This window comes from Colossoma macropomum, unplaced genomic scaffold (assembly GCF_904425465.1).
Source record: "Colossoma macropomum unplaced genomic scaffold, Colossoma_macropomum, whole genome shotgun sequence".
NCBI lineage: Eukaryota > Metazoa > Chordata > Actinopteri > Characiformes > Serrasalmidae > Colossoma > Colossoma macropomum.
Window position 1 is genome coordinate 8290052 of NW_023494789.1, and position 21866 is coordinate 8311917.

General features: G+C 40.2%; 1 protein-coding gene across 2 annotated transcripts in view; it reads right to left on the minus strand.

Annotated features, from left to right (window-relative positions):
• The window catches only part of kalrnb (kalirin RhoGEF kinase b), a 134743-nt gene that overhangs the window by 26914 nt on the left and 85963 nt on the right, over positions 1–21866 (minus strand). Inside the window, exons 1-2 of one of the 2 annotated variants that reach the window (XM_036569988.1) lie at positions 17598–17779; positions 9799–10045 (exon numbers count right to left, since the gene is read on the minus strand). In XM_036569988.1, the coding sequence (XP_036425881.1) occupies positions 9799–10045; positions 17598–17642 (292 nt within the window). In that variant the 5' untranslated portion in view covers positions 17643–17779. Of the gene's footprint in view, positions 1–9798; positions 10046–17597; positions 17780–21866 lie in introns of those variants that run through there. The other variant, XM_036569987.1, reaches the window with a different exon arrangement.

Sequence of the window (21866 nt, forward strand, 5' to 3'; positions counted from 1 at the left end):
ATGCCCTCTATGGTAATACACGTTTGTTGTGACAGTAGCATTGCTGCTTCACACATCCTACATTCTCAGCAGTTCACAATGCTGAGAATGGGAATAGTCATCGTATTTAAAGCATATTTTGCAGGTAAGCAGTTCAGGATAGAACAGTTTTTGAGCTGTGCACGTGTGTGTGCTCTGTAATTGGCTGTATAGCAGAATAGAATGGTAAAGTCATTTGCATCCCACATGGAAGGAAGCCCCCCCTGTGCCCCAAGGAAGTGCAGAATGCAAACACTTCTTTCCCACTACTGTAATTTTATATTTCTAATGCTGCAAGTAACATAATTTGATGTGTTCTGTCTCCGCAGCTCTTAACGATGATGATAAATTGTGGAGTCCCGAACACACAATCTTTGTACAGCATCTCAGAATCCCAGTTTGAAGCACTGCTGTGCTAATCATGTAGTAACCAATTCACTTGCTGAGAACAACACAAAGTACAGGCCTAGAATTTATTCATTATTGCCTTAGTTACTGCATTAATTTTGTGTACTACTGCTGGAAAAAATGCACAGGCTCTTTATAAAAGCTGAGTAAATAAAAAATAACCTAACAATTCAACATCGCTGGAACACTCTAATCCTGTTACCCAGTCAGTGGATGATGACTGTTGTATCTATTTGGATATAAACAGCAAAGCTGATCAGAGATCAGTTCCTGGTGGCTCTCAGTGCAGTTTATGCAAAGCCACTTATATTTAACTAAAATGACATGATGTGCCTCAATGTCTGTAAAATGCAAACTTCACACCATACACTCCTAACGCACACACACACAGAGTGTACATACTCTTAAACATGTAAAATAAGACAAACTCAAATAGATCTAGCTCCGGCCACAAGTGGAGGGTATTTGATAAGATAACGCACACACACACAGACTGCAGTCAAGTGCAGCTCTGTGGAGGTACTATCTCAAGGTCACAGCTTAAGAGCAACAGAACCTAAGAAGAGGTTCCCAACCCTGGTCCCTTTGCTCTACGTGATTTTGTGTTTTCCTGTTCTAACAGACCCACTTCAACTCAGGAAAGGGCTTGTTCATTAACTGATGAGTTGGATCAGGTGTGCTGGGAGCAGAGAAAACAGGACAGGGGTAGATCCAGGAACAGGGCTGGGAACCACTGACCTACTACATACCCAGCACAGCATGAAATGTTTCTCCAAATCCAACAGGACCCCACTGCTCATGTCAGCTTTGGTCAGGTGTGGACATCTTTTCCTTTTTATCACTTTTTTCATTGCAACACTAGCAAATTACATTCAATACAACAGGTTACTGATTATATTTTGAATGTTTAATCCAGCCACTTCTCTGCCTTCATCCTTATTCCCCCCTTTCACCTCAACCTCCAGCCCTCTCTGCACTCACTTTCCATCCACCAATCAACAGGGAATGTCCAGTCCCATTTGTCTAGTTCTCTGTATTAAATATACTCTATGACAAAAGTTCAAGTGTATATACTGATGATCTGGGTTTTTCGAAGCACCGGCAGCATTGTCCCAAACTGCATCCCAGTCTAACTCTTGTCCCAAATTCCAATATATCCCTATCCCAGGCTTTCATTCTGGATGTGGGCATATTCTCATTCTCAATGTGAACCTACATTTAATTCAGGTTTGGACATCTTAACTAAATACTTGTCAGACTTGGATTGGGTTCAGATTTCATGTTTGATTCTGATCGCGCACGCACGCACGCACGCACGCACACGCACACGCACACGCACACACACACACACACACACACACACACTATCTAAGCTGCTTATCCTTCTGGGTCGCGGGGGTGCTGGAGCCTATCCCATAGCTAATATATATTTTTTTATTTTGTTTATCGACGATCTGACAATGGCTGTCACTGTCACTGAGGTAATCTAACATGCATTACTATGGATGTGGAGTTTTAGTGGGTCTTCACTTGGTGATGTAGGGGTTTGGGTTCAGATTTAGAAGGGGTTGAGGGTCGGGCTGAGTTTGAATAGATTTTTATAAAGCTATTTGATTTGATAATCTTCAATCTGTGGAAAACACTTGTAGCAGAAAATCAGGAAGACCTGAATACCCTTATAAGGAAAATTAAAGAACAGAGATGGGAGTTTATCTCAATATAAAGAAAACAAAGTTTGACAATGGGAAAGACCACTAACTTTACCATTTATGGTGAAGATGTAGAAGTGTGTATGTAAGTAAATGTACATGAATTATTAACAACAGTGGATCCAGCAGACTAGAAATATGAAAGAATGAAGGAGCTCGAAAGATCTTTAGACGCAATGATGTCTCAATAAAAAGGTGAGACAGGAACAACACTGATGCCTTTGAACTTCGGTGCTAGCGTACCTTGGATGGCAAAGAAAACAAATTAAGCCTCACTTCACATTCAAAGCGCAGATAACCAAACCTTATTTTAAACATATTATGATTAACAAATTTATTGGAAAAGACAATTAGGCTTTGGACGGTTGAAGGGGACGGCCAACAACACAGTGGACGGATACAATGATAGCAATCATAAACAGGCTATTCTGAAGCTTAAAGATCCAAATAGAACATAAAAAATTTAGGAGAAACACCGTCCATACAGTCGCCATCAACCTAATTATGGTTAATAATAATCAGAAGCAACACAACATTGTCACAAACTGACTCGACAAGTCAGGCCACACTTCCAGTTACCTCTACTTCCAGACAGAGCAGGGGGGATTTTACCAAACGTTCATTTCAAACATAATGCTCCACATCATGTAGCTGTCTCATGGTAAGGTTAGGTTTCACAGCCTTTACCTCACTAAACAATGCTTTAGAGAAACTGATAGTGTCTGATGCACAAAGGAGTTTCTCAAACGTAAGCGTAGCTAGTTACTTCCCATAATACACAAACTTACATACAGGACTGGGCCTGAATGTAAAATGTCACTGGGGGGTTTTACAGAAAAGATTTAATTCAGTCCTCCTATTGTTACATAAAGTTACCGACAATTACATAGAAACATGAGTTACTGAGAGGAGGTAGGGGGTAAGGCGTATGCATGTAGGGAACACAATTTCCTCCTTATCCCAAATATAATCAATCAGCCTGGACAAGTTTGGTGTCTGAAGTTTACGTCTTTAGTTTTGCACTGCAGCTACAAGGCTAATGGATATAAGGATAATGGATATAAGGATAATGGATATAAGGATAATGTAGCTAGTACCTTGAATAGTTAAAAAGCGAAATAGCAGCCACCTTGAAGCCTTAATATTTGATTTTTACCCAATTATCTCCCCAATTTAGTCGTTTCCAATTCCACCCGCTAGTTAGGACTCCCCCAATCACACGATGCTATCAACGCTAGGAGGGCGAAGGCTAACACAGGCTTCCTCCGAGACCTGTGAAGCCAGCCACCGCTTCTTTTCGAACTGCCGCTCACGCAAAGTCACTGGACAGCCGAACGCGTTCGGAGGAAAGCGCCAACCGCCAGATCTGTTACGTCAGCTAACAGACGCCTTCGCTGACTAGCATCGCGTTGAGTGATGGGGGTAGAAGGAGGGGCCATCCTACCCACCCAGAGAGAGCGAGGCCAATTGTGCTCTCTCGGACTCCTGGCTACGGATGGCTGTAGTATCACCAGGGATCGAACTCGCGATCTCCTGATGATAGGGCCAACGCTTAGACGGTTGCGCCACTCGGGAGTGCCGAAGCCTTAATATTTAAAAATCAATGTTTTACAGCAGTATAAACAAGTCTATTTGAGGTAATTTAACATGGTTTGAAGCAAATATGCTCTAATATGGGAGCATTCACACTACATTCTTCAGAAGGTGGAAAAAACGTGAGGCGCACTGCAAATGGTGTACGGTGCACAAGCAGAAACAAAGTGTTTTTTGGTTATGGCATGATTTCTGTTTGTGAAGGACTATAAGCTCTAATCCTTCCTCCATTACAACTGTCTTTTTGACAGAAAAAGCACTCATGATGTAGGCTGTCTGACCGCTTCAGGTGTACTCCACACTAGAGGTCTGCGCGGGAATGTTTTTTCAATCCCGCTCCCGACCGCCCACGTAGAAAATCTGAATCGTTTGTCCCACTGCTTCCCACACAGTTCCGTCAAGGCGAAATGACATCCAGTATCTGACACAGTGTATTCACAAATACATTAACCTCTGCTGAATTAACAGGGCAGTCATGGTTATCAGGCTCACTGTGAAGTGACTTCAACAGACGCCATTTATTCCCAGTAAACACAAAGCGGGAATTAAACCATTTTGGTGTTTTGCTGGGCTCAGCAGGGGTGGCCATCAGACTGAGGGCTCCACCATCTCTGTAACGCCTGATTCACACATGCTACCTCTGCGTGGCATGTACAATGCGGAACAAATCTCACCAATTAAAAACAACAGAAGAAAAATGCCTCTGTCCTTAAAAAATATGTACAGCATGACCCGCCCCCTTTGGCATGCATTTTACATCATACTAACTGTCAGGGTATAATAGAATTTAGCCACATTAGCCTAGCAGCTTGAGTAAAAAGCTAAAGAAGCAAACTTCAGACATCAAACATTTCTTGGCTGATCAGTTACATTTAAGGGAAGGGGAGAATTGTGTCAATCTGATTTTTCGCCAGGTACACCTTTAATAGAATCCAGAGTGCGCTGTGAATGAACAGTCCCTCGAAAATCTGAACATCTTTACACGGTCATTCAGCTAATGTAACCCTGAGGTCAATGGCTGTCTTGGGTCTGACGTTTCCCTCCTAAATCCACTGCCTCTGTGCCCCCACCCATTTCCTTGGATTATTCTTAGCATGGGTTTGAATCGGACTGGAGGCCTAAACAGATAGCAGGTGTAAACAGACGAGGCCTCCTGAAGGGATGTTTCAACCCTGCCCCTCACAAACAGAGGAAGAGAGGATCTGGGAGACGAGGGGGAACCAGAAGAGCACAATACTGACCACTCCGCTGCAGATGACACCGGAGCAAGTTTAGTACAGGAGCATGGCCTGGACTTCTAAACACAGACACACACACACACACCTCCCTAAACATGGCTGGCTCCATGCCAACACACACACAGCCACCCAAAGCACAATTGCTCTGAGACCTGTGACTGTTATACTTTTAGTACCAAAAAAGATGATAGGGGTCAGCATACAGGCTTGGACATACAGTACCAGCCAAAAGTGTGAACACATCTGATTGATGTACATATTTCATAAAATTTTCATTAAAAAACTATCATTCAAAAGTCACATAAATGATTGCTGTTATTTTATTCTATTTTAGCTTGTTCAGTGTAGACAGAAACACTATGAGCTAGATAGCAGAAGTAATTTTAAGGTGTTTTATTCATAATTTCAAATTTTTGGGAACAGCAAAAACATATTAAATGATAAATACTGTAATCATTTAATTTCTTGATATCTGCCTGAGATTTTATCACCACTTTTCAAATATGAGGCACTAGGGATGTTAATTTGTAAAGTTATGGAGTAGCATTATCATAAGAAAACACAATCCCGTCTCTCCCGTCCAAAGTCGGATGCTGTGCAAAATGCAATGATGTGCAAATCATTTATAACCTATATTTAATAAATTTTATTTTTTGACTGGTAAAAGACTGAAAAAATTGCATAATGTGAAAAAAAACTACTAAACAACTAATTAGATAAATTGGCAACAGGTCAGTAATATGACTGAGTAGTAAAAGAGAACACAGTGAAAGAACACAGTTGATCGCTGCATCCACAAACGAAAGTTAAAACCCTGCCATGCAAGAAAAGAACCATATATACACAGGATCCAGAAACGCCGCCGTCTTCTCTGGGCCCAAGCACATTACAGAGTGTTCTTAAAAGAAGATGTGATGCAACACTGCATTCTGTTTTTATTTACATTTTGCGCAGTGCCCCATAATTTTTGGAAAAAGACGTTGTAGATTTCATCCAAATCCAAAATTAGCACCATACAAAATAGTATATAGTAATTCCCATAACATAGTTTCTGTTTAATTTTTTCTATTCTATTCTATTTTGTGCCATTTACTTATGGTTTCTAGTACCCGATAGTTAACTGTATGTCATTTATGTATGTATTTATGTAAACATACTAGTAACAGAGAGCAAGAGTAAACAGAAACAGATAAAAAAACAGAACATCAATCCAATCCAATAAAAACAAGCTGTCAGGTTTGTAAGACATTTCTTTACCAGCAGTGAGAAAGTACAGGTCCACTAACTTTATTAATGATTTATTAACTTTATTAATGCTAATATTTCATCTGATACTGTGACATATTCAGAAAATATATACAATTTAATATATAATGCCAACTATTACAATGCTGCAGCTAGAACTCCTGTGAACATCCGGATACACTCATCTGCACAGACACATGAGGACTTTGCTTTTACCCCTACAGGGACGAGCTCACATGGGTTAGTGCTAATATAGCAGCTACACAAATCGAGCCTCAACCAACACAACAGCCTCTTCATAAGGATCAAAGGCATCGCAGGAAACACACACCACCATTACTGCCATTACCATCTCCCATGACTCCCCACATCTGTTAATTAATGATCCCACCCTAATTATTCTTTAACCAGACTGCACTGCACTCATGACGACCTGCTACCCTCCATACTGTTTCAGCTCTAATGGTACAAATGAAGCCTAATTTAAGGCTAAAATTAGTTTAATGGACACTGTGTATGTTGATATTCCAGTTCAAAGTAAGATACACATCTGCCTGGAACGGGTGTTGTACTTTTTCTTAAAATTAATAAGTCACACCGGCAATAAGCCTGTTGTCATTTGAACCCCTTATTCACCAGGGTATATTTTGGTTTTTCCATCTGAATTTGCATGATCAAATCGTAAGGCAAATTATTCAGTAACTGTATGAAATAAATGTACATTTTTATTTTATTTATTTTTTTGTAAAAGCTCCCCTCAAATGAACAGAACATGTGTTTTATGATCATGCACATGTTGCTATATGCTTACAATTTATTGCTGAAAGCCAAAAATCTTAGACGCTCTTTGTATTTTTTTATAAAAATAATTTTTACAGAGCAGATCACTGAAGAGACGCCATCTGTTTATAGTTTATAGCCCAGATTTGTGGAAAAATCAGTTCAGCTTCTTCTATTATAAGGGTTTAAAATTACATCACCCATCTATTTGACTGGAAAGAAGACAGTTACAGCTCTCATACGACACCCAGCTTTTGAATGTAGCTTATGAAATATGAAAGTTATGAAGAATACGACGAAGTGCGTTTTTGGAACCACTGGTGGTCTCAAGGAGTTGAAAAGGTTAAATTAAAGGTGAACTGATTTCTAAAATTTCTACACAATTTATTTGTTGAGAAGCAATGTCACTCATCAATGGTTTGATGTGAAATGTAGAGAGGTTTACAGACTCAGATTTCTTTACAATGGTGGTCTTAGGAATCAGATGTTGCAAGGTCAACAACAAACATACTCATTCTATTTACTATCCAAAGAAACAGTGAATCTACACGTCTTCTGAGGTTTTACACGTAAATAATGATAATGGTTAAAAAATTATCTTTCTTTGGAAACTATTTTGCCTCATAATGCCCTGCATGTACTCGTTCCCATAAATGTATGTGGGGAAAAAGCTTTAAGGTCAAAACCTCTCAAATTTATTGTAAAACAACATTTTAGGCATTGGGCAGCGTGACAATTTTACGCAAAAAACTTTCTGTGATGCAGCTTTTAGAGGCATTCATCTCGACAGATGCCTGCTTCCTATGACCACCACTATGAACAATTCTGACTCAGTAGGTTTAGAACAGAGAACGAGGCGTTTCATATCAAACCACTCTGAATGACTCTGTTTCCGTCTTATATAAAATTGGCCTTCCATCTTCTTTAATTACTTCTCTGAAAACGTTCTAATTGTGGATTTTAAACTTCCAATCGATAACGTCGGTAACACTATTTGGAGTGGTCCTTTGTAGATGATTAATAAACTCTTAACAGATTATCAGTAACACATCAACAACATATCAGCGAAGTGTCATTAGTGAAGCATCTGAATACACTGTAGTAAATATTGTGCAGATGTTTTGTTGATACATTACTTACATTAAGTTGATGTGTTGTTAATATGTTACTTCCATAACTTACTCAACCTTACCCAACACCTAACCCTCATCCTGGCCCTAATCCTAATCCTAACCAAGGCCCTGACCCCAATGTCTATCTTTGACATGTTACTGAGAGTCCGTTGAGTGTTTGTTTCATCTAAAAAGGACCACTCAAAATAAAGTGTCATATATTTTATGATAATTTATACTGATGAAAAGTTACTGTTGTGCGTACAGTCCTGTATGGTGAATAAAAAAACATCACTTCTAAGTTTATGTCATGGAAAAATCAGAGGTGCATGGAAAAAACGTGGAAGTGTTGAACCTGTCAACAAATGTAAATGTTAATGATTATATAATTAAGTAATTAAATTCAAACAATTATGCAATTTAAGTAGAACATATAGCAAAACCACAGTAATCACTCTAGACTTCCACACAGTTAGAATTAAGGTTCTGTGCAGGTACAACAGTGGTTTTAAGGTCCAACTGTGTACCTTAAATAAGCTTTTCCCAGGGGAAATACACATATTTATAACCGAATGTTTTAAAGCAGAACAACAAAACGAAGCCTGGAGACGAGGCGGGGTGTGTGGAGTCAATACAGCCTATAAAATATCATTTCAGTGGATTATGGTACAGTTATGTTCCCTGACTAAAGGTATCGAGATGTACCCTTGAGGGAACCACCCCAGTGACAGTTTTGTAACTGTTTTGCAGAACACAGCTCATTCTCAATAATTTGCATCAACACCATAGCCGTCATACAACTCAAATTATCTCTCCAGAGGGTGTGTCCACTGCCCTTTCATTTCCTTATCTGAATATAATTTTTTCCATTATCCTATTTGAATCCTGTAACTCTAGATGAGTGTATGCCCGTAGTGTGTAAATGTGTGAGCTGTGCCAGTGACCATATCTCATGCTGTAGCTTTGTTTCTTTAACCCTTTAGAATTTAAGTAATGCTCATTACATATTTAATTAAATGTAATTTTATAATGATGTCATCATTCACATAATATATAACAGTTACATGCTGAATTACAGTTATATTTCATTAGCTCTATCGACAAGCCTCAGTCTGTACTTCCAATTCTTCCAGTTAGTTAAACAATGTAAAGGATTTTTATTAAATTTCTAAATAAATATATGAACGTAGTATCAAAAGTTCAGAAAGAACTTTCAAAGCAATTTCTCTACTTGTTTGCTAATGAGATACGAGTAAAAAAATATCTGGTAACACTTTACTTGCAATCTTGCCACACAACATTGACATAACCATGTGCTAAATATGTAATTCCAGATGTCATACGCTGTTATGATTTGTAAAAACAGATTTTGTCCAGCAATCATTGAGCAAATAGAGTCATGTTACTATTACCAGTTACTGTCATTAAGTAGCTGTGTCCCATTTCAGGAGCTGCGTCCTTCGGAGGCTGCATTTTAAGGCCGGGTGCGCCACAGCGGCACGACAAGTCACGACAAGATAACTGAAATGTATTTATTTAATGTAAATGTATCAGATCTGTTATCTGAATCATGTGACTCCAGATGTGACAGTAAGACTGGGTTAGCACTCTGCATGTCCACTGTGTATAAATGTGTGTGCTGTACCTGTGACCTGTGAACTCCAGCGTGTCTGTCTGCTCTGAACATGACCCTACCTTTGCCGGTGGGAAAGAAGCAGTCCATGTCGACGCTGCTGCGGGAGTGGGAGACGGACAGGGTGCTGCACGGCACCAGCCCCTCCTGAGGCGGAGAGCGCTCTGTGGTCCGCACCAGGCACCAGCCGGACCGTTCGCCAGAACGCTCCAGTACCTCCACCGTCTGACCCGACTGGACGCTCAGCTCAGCTGCACAACCAGCCACAAAGTCCTGTAGGACCAGCGTGTGCTCACAGCCACCAGACAACTACAGCACCACGAGGAGAAAGGAGGATGACAAAGAGAGAAAGAGAGAGAGGAGAAAGAGAAGAGAGAGGTGGGTTCGGTAGGGAGAGAGAGGGTAGAAGAGAAAAAAGAGGGAACAAGAAAGAGAAAGAGAGAGGTATTAAGGTATTGTTGATTACAAGATTATAAGATCATTTAGAGACGCATAATCAAATAAATCAAACAAGCACGTCAGAACAGGAAGACGGAGTGAAAGTGAAAGAATATGAGAGATTTGAGGTTGGTAGTGACAGGAGAAGAGAGAAGAAGTGAAAAGGTGAGTGTCAAAAAAATTGGGTAAAGCGCTCTCATGCTTCCCTCAAATCTGTTGAGGGTGGAGCGGAGCGGCGCTGACATCTCAGAGAGCCACCATGTCTGTTGCCTTCTGGCTCCCTCTTTCAGTTAGGCTGTAATAGATAAACCTGCCGGAGTCTCTGCTGTACTGTGTTAACACTGTATACTGTAATCAGTCTGTATTAACTAACTGTCTGTCTCTTTGCAGAGCTGAATAACTGCCCATCCTGTGTGGTCTGATGCTGTTGCTCCATCTACCTCAATTGAGTGCCCACTGCTCGCCTGACTTTTGGACCAGTCTGACCACCATGGAGCTTCCTGCTGTACAACGCTGTGCAAACCTCACCTGCATGAACGGACCCTCCTGATGATGCTCCTGCAGAGACTCAAACTATTTAATCAGAGCCATTGCTTCACCTGCTTTTCCCCTTTTTCTGTATCTTATACTAACGATCGAATCTCATTCTCTGCTGTTATTGTTTGCTATCAGGTGTTGACCAGAGGAGGATGGGTTCCCCTTTTGAGTCTTGGTTCCTCTCGAGGTTTCTTCCTCCTGCACTTAGGGAGTTTTTCCTTGCCACTGTTGCCATTGGTTTGCTCACGGGGGCGTGGACCTAGATCTTTCTGTAAAGCTGCTTTGTGGCAACACCTGTTGTAAAAAGCGCTATACAGGTAAGCTTTGACTGAAAGAGAAAGAAGTTGTGGAGGGATTGAGAGATGGGGTGAGAGAGAGAAAGCAGACTGAAGTATTGTTGATTACACAATCATTCAGATATTGATAGAGATTGAGTACAGTATAAAAATCAAAGACCACCATTCATTTCATTTTCATTCAAAATGGCTAATAAGTGATATTTCTTATGAGATTAGATATAAAATAATCCTTTTGCATTAGAAAAGGAAAAGAAAACTGGAGTTCCACAAATTATATGATATACAGAAAACGTGACCCCTAACAACCATACGAGACCTGGTGGACGACCAAAGCTGTCCTGATCAGATAAACAGAACTCAAAGCTTTCATCTTTGAGAGAGAGGAGAAAGTCAAGCTCCACTCTTGCTTCAGATCTGAAAAAATCCACAGGTGTTTTATTTGCACTGTGATAAGACAGATTAACACTATGAGTCTGACATGTGTAGCTGTCAAGAAGTTGTTACTGAGAAAAGTAAAAAAAAAGATTAAAAAAGGAAGAAAACTTGCAAAACAAACAGAGAAGCTGCTGGTGTTCTCAGAACAATGGACTGACCACCCCAGAGGCCAGATCTCAGCATCACTGATCGTGTTTGGGATTACGTGAGAAGCAGAAACCACAACCAACTTCTAAGACTGAACTTTTGGGGGTGCAGAAAATTATCCCCGCAGATTTCTTTGAGAAACTGAAAGTCAGCCTTTGGAAAGAATGGAAGCTGTAATAAGGCTAAAGAGTAAACACAATAAATATGGAAAAGAATTATATTTCATTGTTGAGACTTCTGTCTTATTAGCGCTTCTTATATGTTTTCTGCTTTTTCCCTAAATGAATAACTTATCACTACTGTCGGAACAAAACCTTGTCTCTATGTTGGCCTGTTGTGTGTAATGATTAATGGACCAAAAATTGTCTGGTTCCATTGACTTACACTAAAAGAAAAGTATGTGTTTTCTTTCTCCTGCGATATACTTGTTGGGAAATTTGAACGGACAACGAATAATAAATGGATAAATTAATAAAATAAATATATAATAATAAATAAAATATATAAAATAAATACTAATAAATGAAATGTGGCCTTTGACTTTTGCACAGTACTGTATACATGATCAAATATGTCAAGCAGCCAAGTTAGAGTAAAAGTGGAAGGAAGACAGTGGAAGAGGAAGAGTGAAAGACAAAGCATGTGTGGACATGGATGTGTGAGACGGTGGAGTTGTTCCCCTCCCCTATATATTACTAGCCTCAATCAGGTCATAATCACACTCCAGCAGGAGAAGAGTGAGCCTTAACTACTTCACACAGTAATCACACTAACACACACTCAGCAGGAGAGACTACGGTGAAATGAACTCGACACACAGACCAGAGATGTGGCTGAGAAGATCAGACTTGTTCTTCTGTCACAGAGGGATGGAATCAATGAACAAGTGAAAGAGGATGAGGTTGGTTTATACAGCTGTGCTTATTCTTCTCCTCTGCCCCTCCCCAAAGTTGACCTTTAACCCCTGCCCCACAATATAAATAAGTTGATCTCTGTATGAATTTCCTTGCAAAAAAGAACACTCCCCCAATTTATCTTTCATACAGAGCAGAGGTCTCTAACAGGCGGACCGCGGTCCGAATCTGGACCCAGACACTGTCTAATGCGGACCTGGAAGTATAACTGATAAACTATGGAGAATTATTCAATTTCGACCGGGTGGTCCTATTTTAATCGGCGTAACTTTTCTAGCCTTTAAGGTAGCTTTACCTTAAAGCTTTACCAGGAGACCAATCGCATGCACTGTAAATATCACACGGCAATCGGATCTGTGCATCACGATGAGCCCTGAGACCCGAGTGAGGGATGCACACACAGGCGAGGGACGAGGTGAGAAACAGCAGTCGAAGAAAGTGAGTCAGAGGGACGTTATTTAACATGACGTGCTCTAAAAAGAGAAAACTGACAACAAATGTTGTTGAAATATTACTGAACTGGACTTTATTTGATTTGACACTCAGTTGTTGACTGTATAAGATGTTGAAATACCTACTAGGCTACTTCAGTATACAGTATATGGCACTGAATCATGATGCAAGTTGGACATTACAATGTTCTGGACCTTTGCTTAGGGAACTTTTCTCTAACTGGACCTTACTGAATTTTAATTAAATACCCCAATATAGAGCCTTTTTTTGAAAATGGAAAATGTTGAACTTCGGTCATTATAACGCTCTAATTTCTATGTGCATCTTGTTTAAAGTTAATTTGTGGCACGTCTGTCCCTTGTAATGTGTTTGAGCCAAACAGCTGTATTATGAAGTGAGGTCTAAACAGCCTTATCTGGCAGAAGGCCAATAATTCTGATTATGCTAAGAAGTGAAAACGAGTACTAATAAAAGAAAAACACTCTATGACTAAAACTGCTACGAACCGATACTGTATCTTCAACACATCATTGCCCTCCTTAGATATTTTTTTGCATTCAGGCATCACACAGCATACAGTGTATAGGTGTGTCCTCTTATTCTGTTGTTAGCTTGTGTGTGTGTACGTGTGTGAGTGCATTTGCTCAATGTCTGCAGCTAACTAATTAACTCTGTGCTGAACGCTGCTCTGGAGCGAACGAGAAGTTTTGATTTACTGTGTCGGAATCCCAGAAGAACGAGTGAGAGTGGCAGAGGAGGGAAAGTAACGAGGGATGAGGATGAGGAGAGGAACGCCCTCCTCAGGGGAGCGAGCCGTGCTTTCCGTCCTGATCCACCACAGCTGGCCAGGAATTCCCGCCATATGGAACAAAAAAGCCTTCCACATGGAGAGCATTTGCAAAAGCACAGCGAGAAAAAAAATCACAAAGCAAAACCGCTTCTCTCCATTCTAACTGCAACCTGCCACAGGGTCAATATTGCTCAAGATCATAATCACAATATAGGATATGATATCATAAAATACGACAACATAAACATTTTGCAAATTCTCTTTACATCATATTTATTTATTTTAATTCTATGTAAAGATTTCTACTTACCTATTTTTACCTACACTTTGTTCTACCTGCTTAATTTTCTTAACATGTCTTTGTAAAGTTGATGTGCTTTGTATGCTGCTGACACGATCACGGATTAATCAAAAATCAATGCATTATATTAACAAAACTTTGTACAGGCCTACAAACACATTCAGCATGGTTTGATGTGAAAGGCGCCATTCTAGAGAAACTTTCTAAGAACTGTTCTCATAAGTGATGACAGCAACTAGACATTTGAAAAGTTTAACACCTTTTAAAGTTACCTTACATAAAGTTATTACACATAATTGTTATCAATATGCTGTCTGATACCTGAGACATCCAAAAATAGATAAAGTTCAGGCCTATTTTTCAAAAGCAATTGAGTAGATTTAAATGTTGTAATATAAAAGTACTTTTAAAGAAAACTGGATTTATTAGTATTTTACTAAAATCAACATTGCATTTAAAATCTCAGAAGACTGTAGGTTCACTTGTTGTTTTGGAGACATTACAAACACTAGTTCCTGTCACTACCAGTGTAAAGAAATCCAAGCTAGTACATTTCTCTACAGTGCATATGAATCCACTTCTAAAAGACTGTCAGCCACTGTGTGTCAGCCACTGAATTCAACAGAAACTGGTGGAATTCCGCGGAATTCCCCTTTAAAATCAATTACACACATTAGCCTCTCTGTAGTGTATTGTGTAACGCTTTATTTGTATGAAGTGACTGTATCAGATCGAAAGGTTTGGCCTTTACAAATAAATCTGGCTGGCCAAACATAGTGAATAGAGCTCAGACGGCCACTCCCTCCTGAGCTAGAGAGAGAGAACACACTCCAAGAGTGAGCTCATGCTTAGTGTGACTCAAAACGCAAGCACACACTCTTACACATAGAGCCATGCAGTAAGCATGTCCTAAGACATGACATAAGCCATAGAGTTTCACACATTTCACATATACACACATGAACACACACACACACACACACACACACATGCATACACATGTACACACTCACACACTCAGCCGGATTGGTGCCAGTTTATAAGGAAAACCGTGACTGTTAAGACATGTAAGCCTCAGTAGGGTGTGCACATCCAGTACTATTAAAATTTGTTACATAAATCAAGCAAAATATTTATTATAAAAAGTAGACTAAATCCATCTACTAGTAGGTTGTCGTTTTTATTGTGGCTTATAATGGTTTCTCTCTTGTCTATTGTGTACTGTGCATTGGGCACAGTGAGCTACATATCTAATTTAGCTAAAAACATATGTACCATTCAGCCTTTCCAACTTTAATCAGTGCGTCACATTACCCACTGTCCACTGTCCTATTTTCTGCAGGAATGAGTCCAGTGCAATCATATGACATCATCACAGCGAGACAATGGAGATCTACTAGTAGAGGGACTTTGCCTTTTTGTTTGTATGTTTTTTTATAATAAATAAAACATTTTCATTTGACTCATCAGAGTCTGTGATGAGTCTAGAGTTTCTTGGTGTGAGTCTGTCGAGTCTTGAGTTTCTGAGTGTGAGTCTGTCGAGTCTTGAGTTTCTGAGTGTGAGTCTGTGTCGAGTCTTGAGTTTCTGAGTGTGAGTCTGTGTCGAGTCTTGAGTTTCTGAGTGTGAGTCTGTGTCGAGTCCTGAGTTTCTGAGTGTGAGTCTGTGTTGAGTCTTGAGTTTCTGAGTGTGAGTCTGTCGAGTCTTGAGTTTCTGAGTGTGAGTCTGTGTCGAGTCCTGAGTTTCTGAGTGTGAGTCTGTGTCGAGTCTTGAGTTTCTGAGTGTGAGTCTGTGTTGAGTCTTGAGTTTCTGAGTGTGAGTCTGTCGAGTCTTGAGTTTCTGAGTGTGAGTCTGTGTCGAGTCTTGAGTTTCTGAGTGTGAGTCTGTGTCGAGTCTTGAGTTTCTGAGTGTGAGTCTGTGTCGAGTCTTGAGTTTCTGAGTGTGAGTCTGTGTCGAGTCCTGAGTTTCTGAGTGTGAGTCTGTGTCGAGTCCTGAGTTTCTGAGTGTGAGTCTGTGTCGAGTCTTGAGTTTCTGAGTGTGAGTCTGTGTCGAGTCTTGAGTTTCTGAGTGTGAGTCTGTGTTGAGTCCTGAGTTTCTGAGTGTGAGTCTGTGTCGAGTCTTGAGTTTCTGAGTGTGAGTCTGTGTCGAGTCCTGAGTTTCTGAGTGTGAGTCTGTGTCGAGTCCTGAGTTCATAAGTGCGAGTCCATGTGGAGTCTTGAGTTTATAAGTGTGAGTCTGTGTGGAGTCTTGAGTTTCTGAATGCAAGTCCAAGTCAAGTCTTGAGTTTCTGAGTGCGAGTCTGTGTCGAGTCCTGAGTTCATAAGTGCGAGTCCATGTGGAGTCTTGAGTTTATAAGTGTGAGTCTGTGTGGAGTCTTGAGTTTTTGAATGCAAGTCCAAGTCAAGTCTTGAGTTTCTGAGTGCCAGTCTGAGTCGAGTCTTGGGTTTCTGACTGCCAGTCCGAAGCAAGTCTTGAGGTTCTGAGTCCAAATCAAGTCTTGAGTTTCAGTCTTAGTCAAGTCTCGAGTGCAAGTCCATGTCGAATTTTGAGTTTATGAGTGTGAGTCCGTGTCAAGTCTAAAGCTTCTGAGTGCGAGTTTCTGAGTGCGAGTCTGAGTCAAGTCTCGAGTTTCTGAGTGTGAGTCCAAGTCAAGTCTCGCGTTCCTAAGTGCGAGTCCGAATCGAGTCTCGAGCTTCTGAGTGCGAGTCCGAATCGAGTCTCGAGTTTCTGAGTGCAAGTCTGTGCCGAGTCTTTAGTTCCTGAGTGTTAGACTGAGTCAAGTTGTGAGTTTCTGAGTGTCATCATATATTAATGGTAGTGGACATGTACGCTGTTTTAAGTCTTTCAAAACCAAACAGTTCAGGTTACCTTTGAAATAAGAGAGTATAATATGATTTAAGCACAGCATGTGTTATGACTATTTATGTGTGTATGTATGAATGATGGGGTGAGTGAGACGGAAATGTTGTGGGCTGTAAGGTCGTAGTGCCTTTAGTGAAAAAATGAATGCGCACACACACACACACACACACACACACACACACACACACGTGTACACGCCCACAGAGAGCAAAGAGAGATGGAAATAAGCACTCCTCCCAAAAAACACACAGGAGGCACGCTGCTCTTTTCAAATCTCCCCTACTACAAAGTCCACTGTTCCAATTCATCTAACACTAAGTACAATTTCTGATTGTAAAATACACAACTTACATATTTTTAAAAGCCAGACATTTTAACTATGAATCCTGTCCTCTGCAGCACACCGGTGTCACCGTTCTGTGTCCTGACCTTCCAGTGAAGAGACCTGTCATTTCTACAACTGCCTCTTACATTTTAAAGGAAAAAAGCTGTAAACATATTTGCATCCGGTTTAACATCACTTGACATCCAGTGCAAAACTGATGGATTTATACCAGTCTATGGCAGAACAAATCCAAAATAATAAAATACTCATATTCTGAATGCATCCACTAGCCACTCAAACCAATTCTGTAAAAACTGCTAAGTACTCAATATATAGTTACCAGGAAAGTCTGTTTTACTTACAGGTCTGGTTCCCTTAGACTGCCTGAAGTTCATCCACTTGGGCATGATACAGCTAATAACTCCGATCCAACCAACCAGCCTGAGACTGGCAAAAATATTCCCTCTATGATTGGCTGCCTGCTGGGTAAAGAGTCTAGCCCCACCTCTAACTCAAAGCTGGGGTTAGTGGCTACATGCTACCAGGCCAGTGGAGTGCTGGATTAAATTTCCACAACTGAAGACAGCCTGTTCTGAGGTCTAAAGGCTGACTGCAGCCCTGCCCAACTCAGAGAGAGGGGGAGAGACCGAGTTGAGTCCTGTGACTGGGGATTGGAGATGTTACTCAATCACATGAGGAAAAACTGAAGTCAAGCAACATATGTGGGTGTGTATGGTATGATTAGGCAACTAGAGTATGTACATTCATTCAGTCTACCCAACATAACACATCAGACACCAACACATACACACTGACAACCATAAAACTATGAGAAATTCATGTTTGTCCAATTAAACGAGTGACGAAACTGGAGTCCAAAGGAAGATTTAGAATTAGAAAACATACAGAGTAGACAGGGCTAGGACTAGGATCTAAACTAGGATCTAAATTTTAGTGAGGTCAATTTTGCAGAAATGTGACCTACATCTCACAGTAAATAAACTAACTGCCAAACGTGACACCAACTGTTTCTCCTTTTCTTCTTTTTTTAACCAAATCATTACTCCTTTCTACCTATCCATACCTGTTAGTTTACCATTTGTTCCTTCTCCACCCCTCTATTTTTCCATGAACTGCTGTAACTGTTCCTCAAACTGATTCGACTCCAGTCATCCTGTTTAAGTTTATTTAATTGATCAAAAAACTATTTATTTATATGTGTATTTTGAAAAACGTAGCTGAATATATGTTGAAAGCTACAATAAATGAAGTTCACTCAAATTGATTTTATTTAATTTACCTCTCTCTCCTTTGCCCTTTGTGCCTTTGTGTCCTCACTGATTACTGTAAAAATGCATATTAAGTATACGTTATAAAAGGCTGTCTGTGCCAAACCCCAGACAACGGGAAAGGCAGATACTCATACAGCTAATGAGACAAAATACAGCCTAACATACCTGTTGATTTCTTAATAACGTTAGCTACATGATGCTATACCATCAATACGTTGGTTAACAGTGAACTTCATGCTGGCTGTAGTATGTTATGTGTAGGTAACACAATACAGCTTTAATTTCTCATCTAATCGCTAATATTGCTGACGTCGGAGCATGCAGCCTTAACTAAGCAGCTACTAGAACTAAACTAAAGCATGCTGATTTAGCCAGCAACATTACGAGCTATCCAAACAAAAAAAAATATAATACAGGGTTTGTATTTTACAATCTTAATGTGTTAATAGTGCTCATAAACTCTTAGCTGAATACCTGAACATCTACACTGTTAGAAATAAAGGTTCTGTGCAGGTACATTTTTTGTTTATCAAGGTACAAACAATGTAAATGTACCATCAAAGGTAAAACAGTGGTTTTAAGGTCAAATTATGTACCTTAAATACGTTTTTCCCAGGTAAAAAGGACATATTACTAGCTTTTTATAACATTTATAATGTTTTAAAAGAAAGCAATAAAATAAAAGCCTGGAGACGAGACGGGGTGTGTGGAGTCAGTACAACTTAGAAAATATCATTTTAATGCATTATGTTACAGTTATGCTCCCTAACTAAAGGTACTGAGATGTACCACTGAGGGAACCACTACAGTGACATAAGGGGTACTGCCCCAGCGACAGTTTACCACCTTTTTTCTGAAAGTGTATGACACCATGGCTGCAGCCCTGGGCAGACTACCACGTTATCATAACGGCACTGTTTCTACATTTAATCTCATGAATAGAGAAAAGTGAAAAAAAAAATCCTTCTGAAACTACGAGGTCCGGACCTCGGTGTCCTCACAGCTAGTTACTTGCCAAAAATTATGATGCCTAGAAAATAACATACAATGTGCACAACTGGATTCCTACACACAAATCCAAAACTTCCTCATCTGCTAGTTTCAATATCTGTCAGTATTTTTGCTGCAGGAACTTGAGGTCAAAAGACTATGCTCCAGCTCAAAACAAGCTAATGACAAGAGCTGCAAAATGACCACATATTTTTTCATGATCATCAGTACAGGACATATTAAAAATGACCGAAAAAACCTAAATATTAAAATCATGTTTCTGACAGTATTTGGTGCTCTCTCTCTTTCATCACTGCTCTGATTTTATATCCAGTGTGTTTTACTGTCCTTCTGTTTTGTAATTTCAGGAACACACATTACTCCGCTTTAAACCTGCTTTCTTTACTGTGAAGCTTATTTCAATTCATCATTACAGCGACTGATAAATTATTATCGTGAGAAAGTTTACAAGTCACTTTATGCGAGTCTGATTCCAAGTCAGGTCTCGAGTCTTTGAGATTGAGTCAAGTCTTGTGTGTCTGATGTCGAAGTCTGAGTCAAATTCTGAGTCTCTGACGTGCAAATCCAAGTCTCAAGTCTCCGAGGCACAAGTCCGGGTCAGGTCTTGAATCTCTGACGTGCGAGTCCAAGACAAATGTTGTGTCTCTGACACACGAGTCAGAGAAAATTCATGAATCTGACATGTGAACCTGAGTCAAGTCTCTAGTCTCTGACGTGCGAGCCTGAGCCATATCTCCAACATGTGAGCTGAGTCAAGTCTCAAGTCTCTGATGTGCGAGCCTGAGCCAAATCTCCGACATGTGAGCCCGAGTCAAGTCTCGAGTCTCTGACGTGCAAACTCAAGTCAAATCTTCAATCTCTGATGTGTGTGCCCGAGTCGAATGTCAAATCCTGACGTGCAAGCCCAAGTTAACGCCTCGAATCTCTGACAAGTGAGTCCAAGTCTAGTCTCGAGTGTCTGACACGCGAGCCTGAGCCAAATCTCTGACATGTGAGCCCGAATCAAGTCTCGAGTCTCTGATGTGCGAGCCTGAGCCAAATCTCTGACATGTGAGCCCGAGTCAAGTCTCGAGTCTCTGACGTGCAAACCCAAGTCAAATCTTCAATCTCTGATGTGTGTGCCCGAGTCGAATGTCAAATCCTGACGTGCAAGCCCGAGTTATGCCTTGAATCTCTGAGAAGTGAGTCCAAGTCTGGTCTCAAATGTCTGAGGTGCAAGTCCGAGTCAAATCTTGAGTCTCTGATGTGTGACTCTGGGTCAAGTCCAGGTTAATTTAATGATTTTGTCCATTAAATTAAAGATTTTTCTAACCAAAATTTAAACTAAAGTTTAAAGTTTACACTAAAGTTTAAAGTTTACACTAAAGTTTAAAGTTTACACTAAAGTTTACACTTTTCTAAGGTTGCTTTCGACTTTCTGAAATGCCAAATCCAAAGCTAGTTTGAAAAATGTCTCTGCACAATGTGCTCTCAGAACTGTCTGGTGTGTTTTGGTTCCCAGATGCAAGGTGGACGTTGTCAGGGTAGCACAGAGACTTCAGCCCTCATTAGTTGGTCCATTACTGGTCCTGCCCGGTGTCTCTAAGCTGCAAACAACATGGCCATAGAAAGATAACAAACGGCTGCAAAGATAATTCTATTTAAAACAAAAACTGAGTAAAATCTCTCTATCTTGCTCGTGTCGATGCAGCCCCTAATCATAGCAGCCTACGTCATTTTGCGAAATTTCAGTTTGAATGGAAACTCGGCTAATGGCATCAGAATAAATGAGCATGCATGACAGTCATAAAACTGACAGGCAAAAATGGACCAACTAGGTCAGAAAGAAAAGGTTTTGGTCATACTTTTTTCTGGCTAAAAAATTCGCCAGTCATCAGTGTTGAATCCAATTCCAGTCGAGAGTCAATTAGGTTAGTCAGATTTGAGTTGTGAGTTGTCCGAGTCAGACTTGTCAATTAGCATGCAACTGAACTGACAGTAAAGGTTTTTATTGGGCATTTCAAGAAGTTAAATATAAATATACATAATATAATATTACTGCACAATGAGAAAAATAAAGCTGAACTTCTGACCAAGGGAACATCCAAGATCATGAGGTTGAGCTGATTCAGTCACTTGCTTGGGTGACTATTTGACCATTTGACCATTTGACCACTGCAGCAACCACAGAGTGGACTGGCACTTAAAACCAAATCTCTCTCTCTTTCTTTCTTTCTTTCTTTCAAACACACACACACACACACACACACACACACACACACACACACACTTCCACACCAGTTCCACAGAGTATGCAGTGCCATAAGCATCCAAATGCCCAGGAAAGTC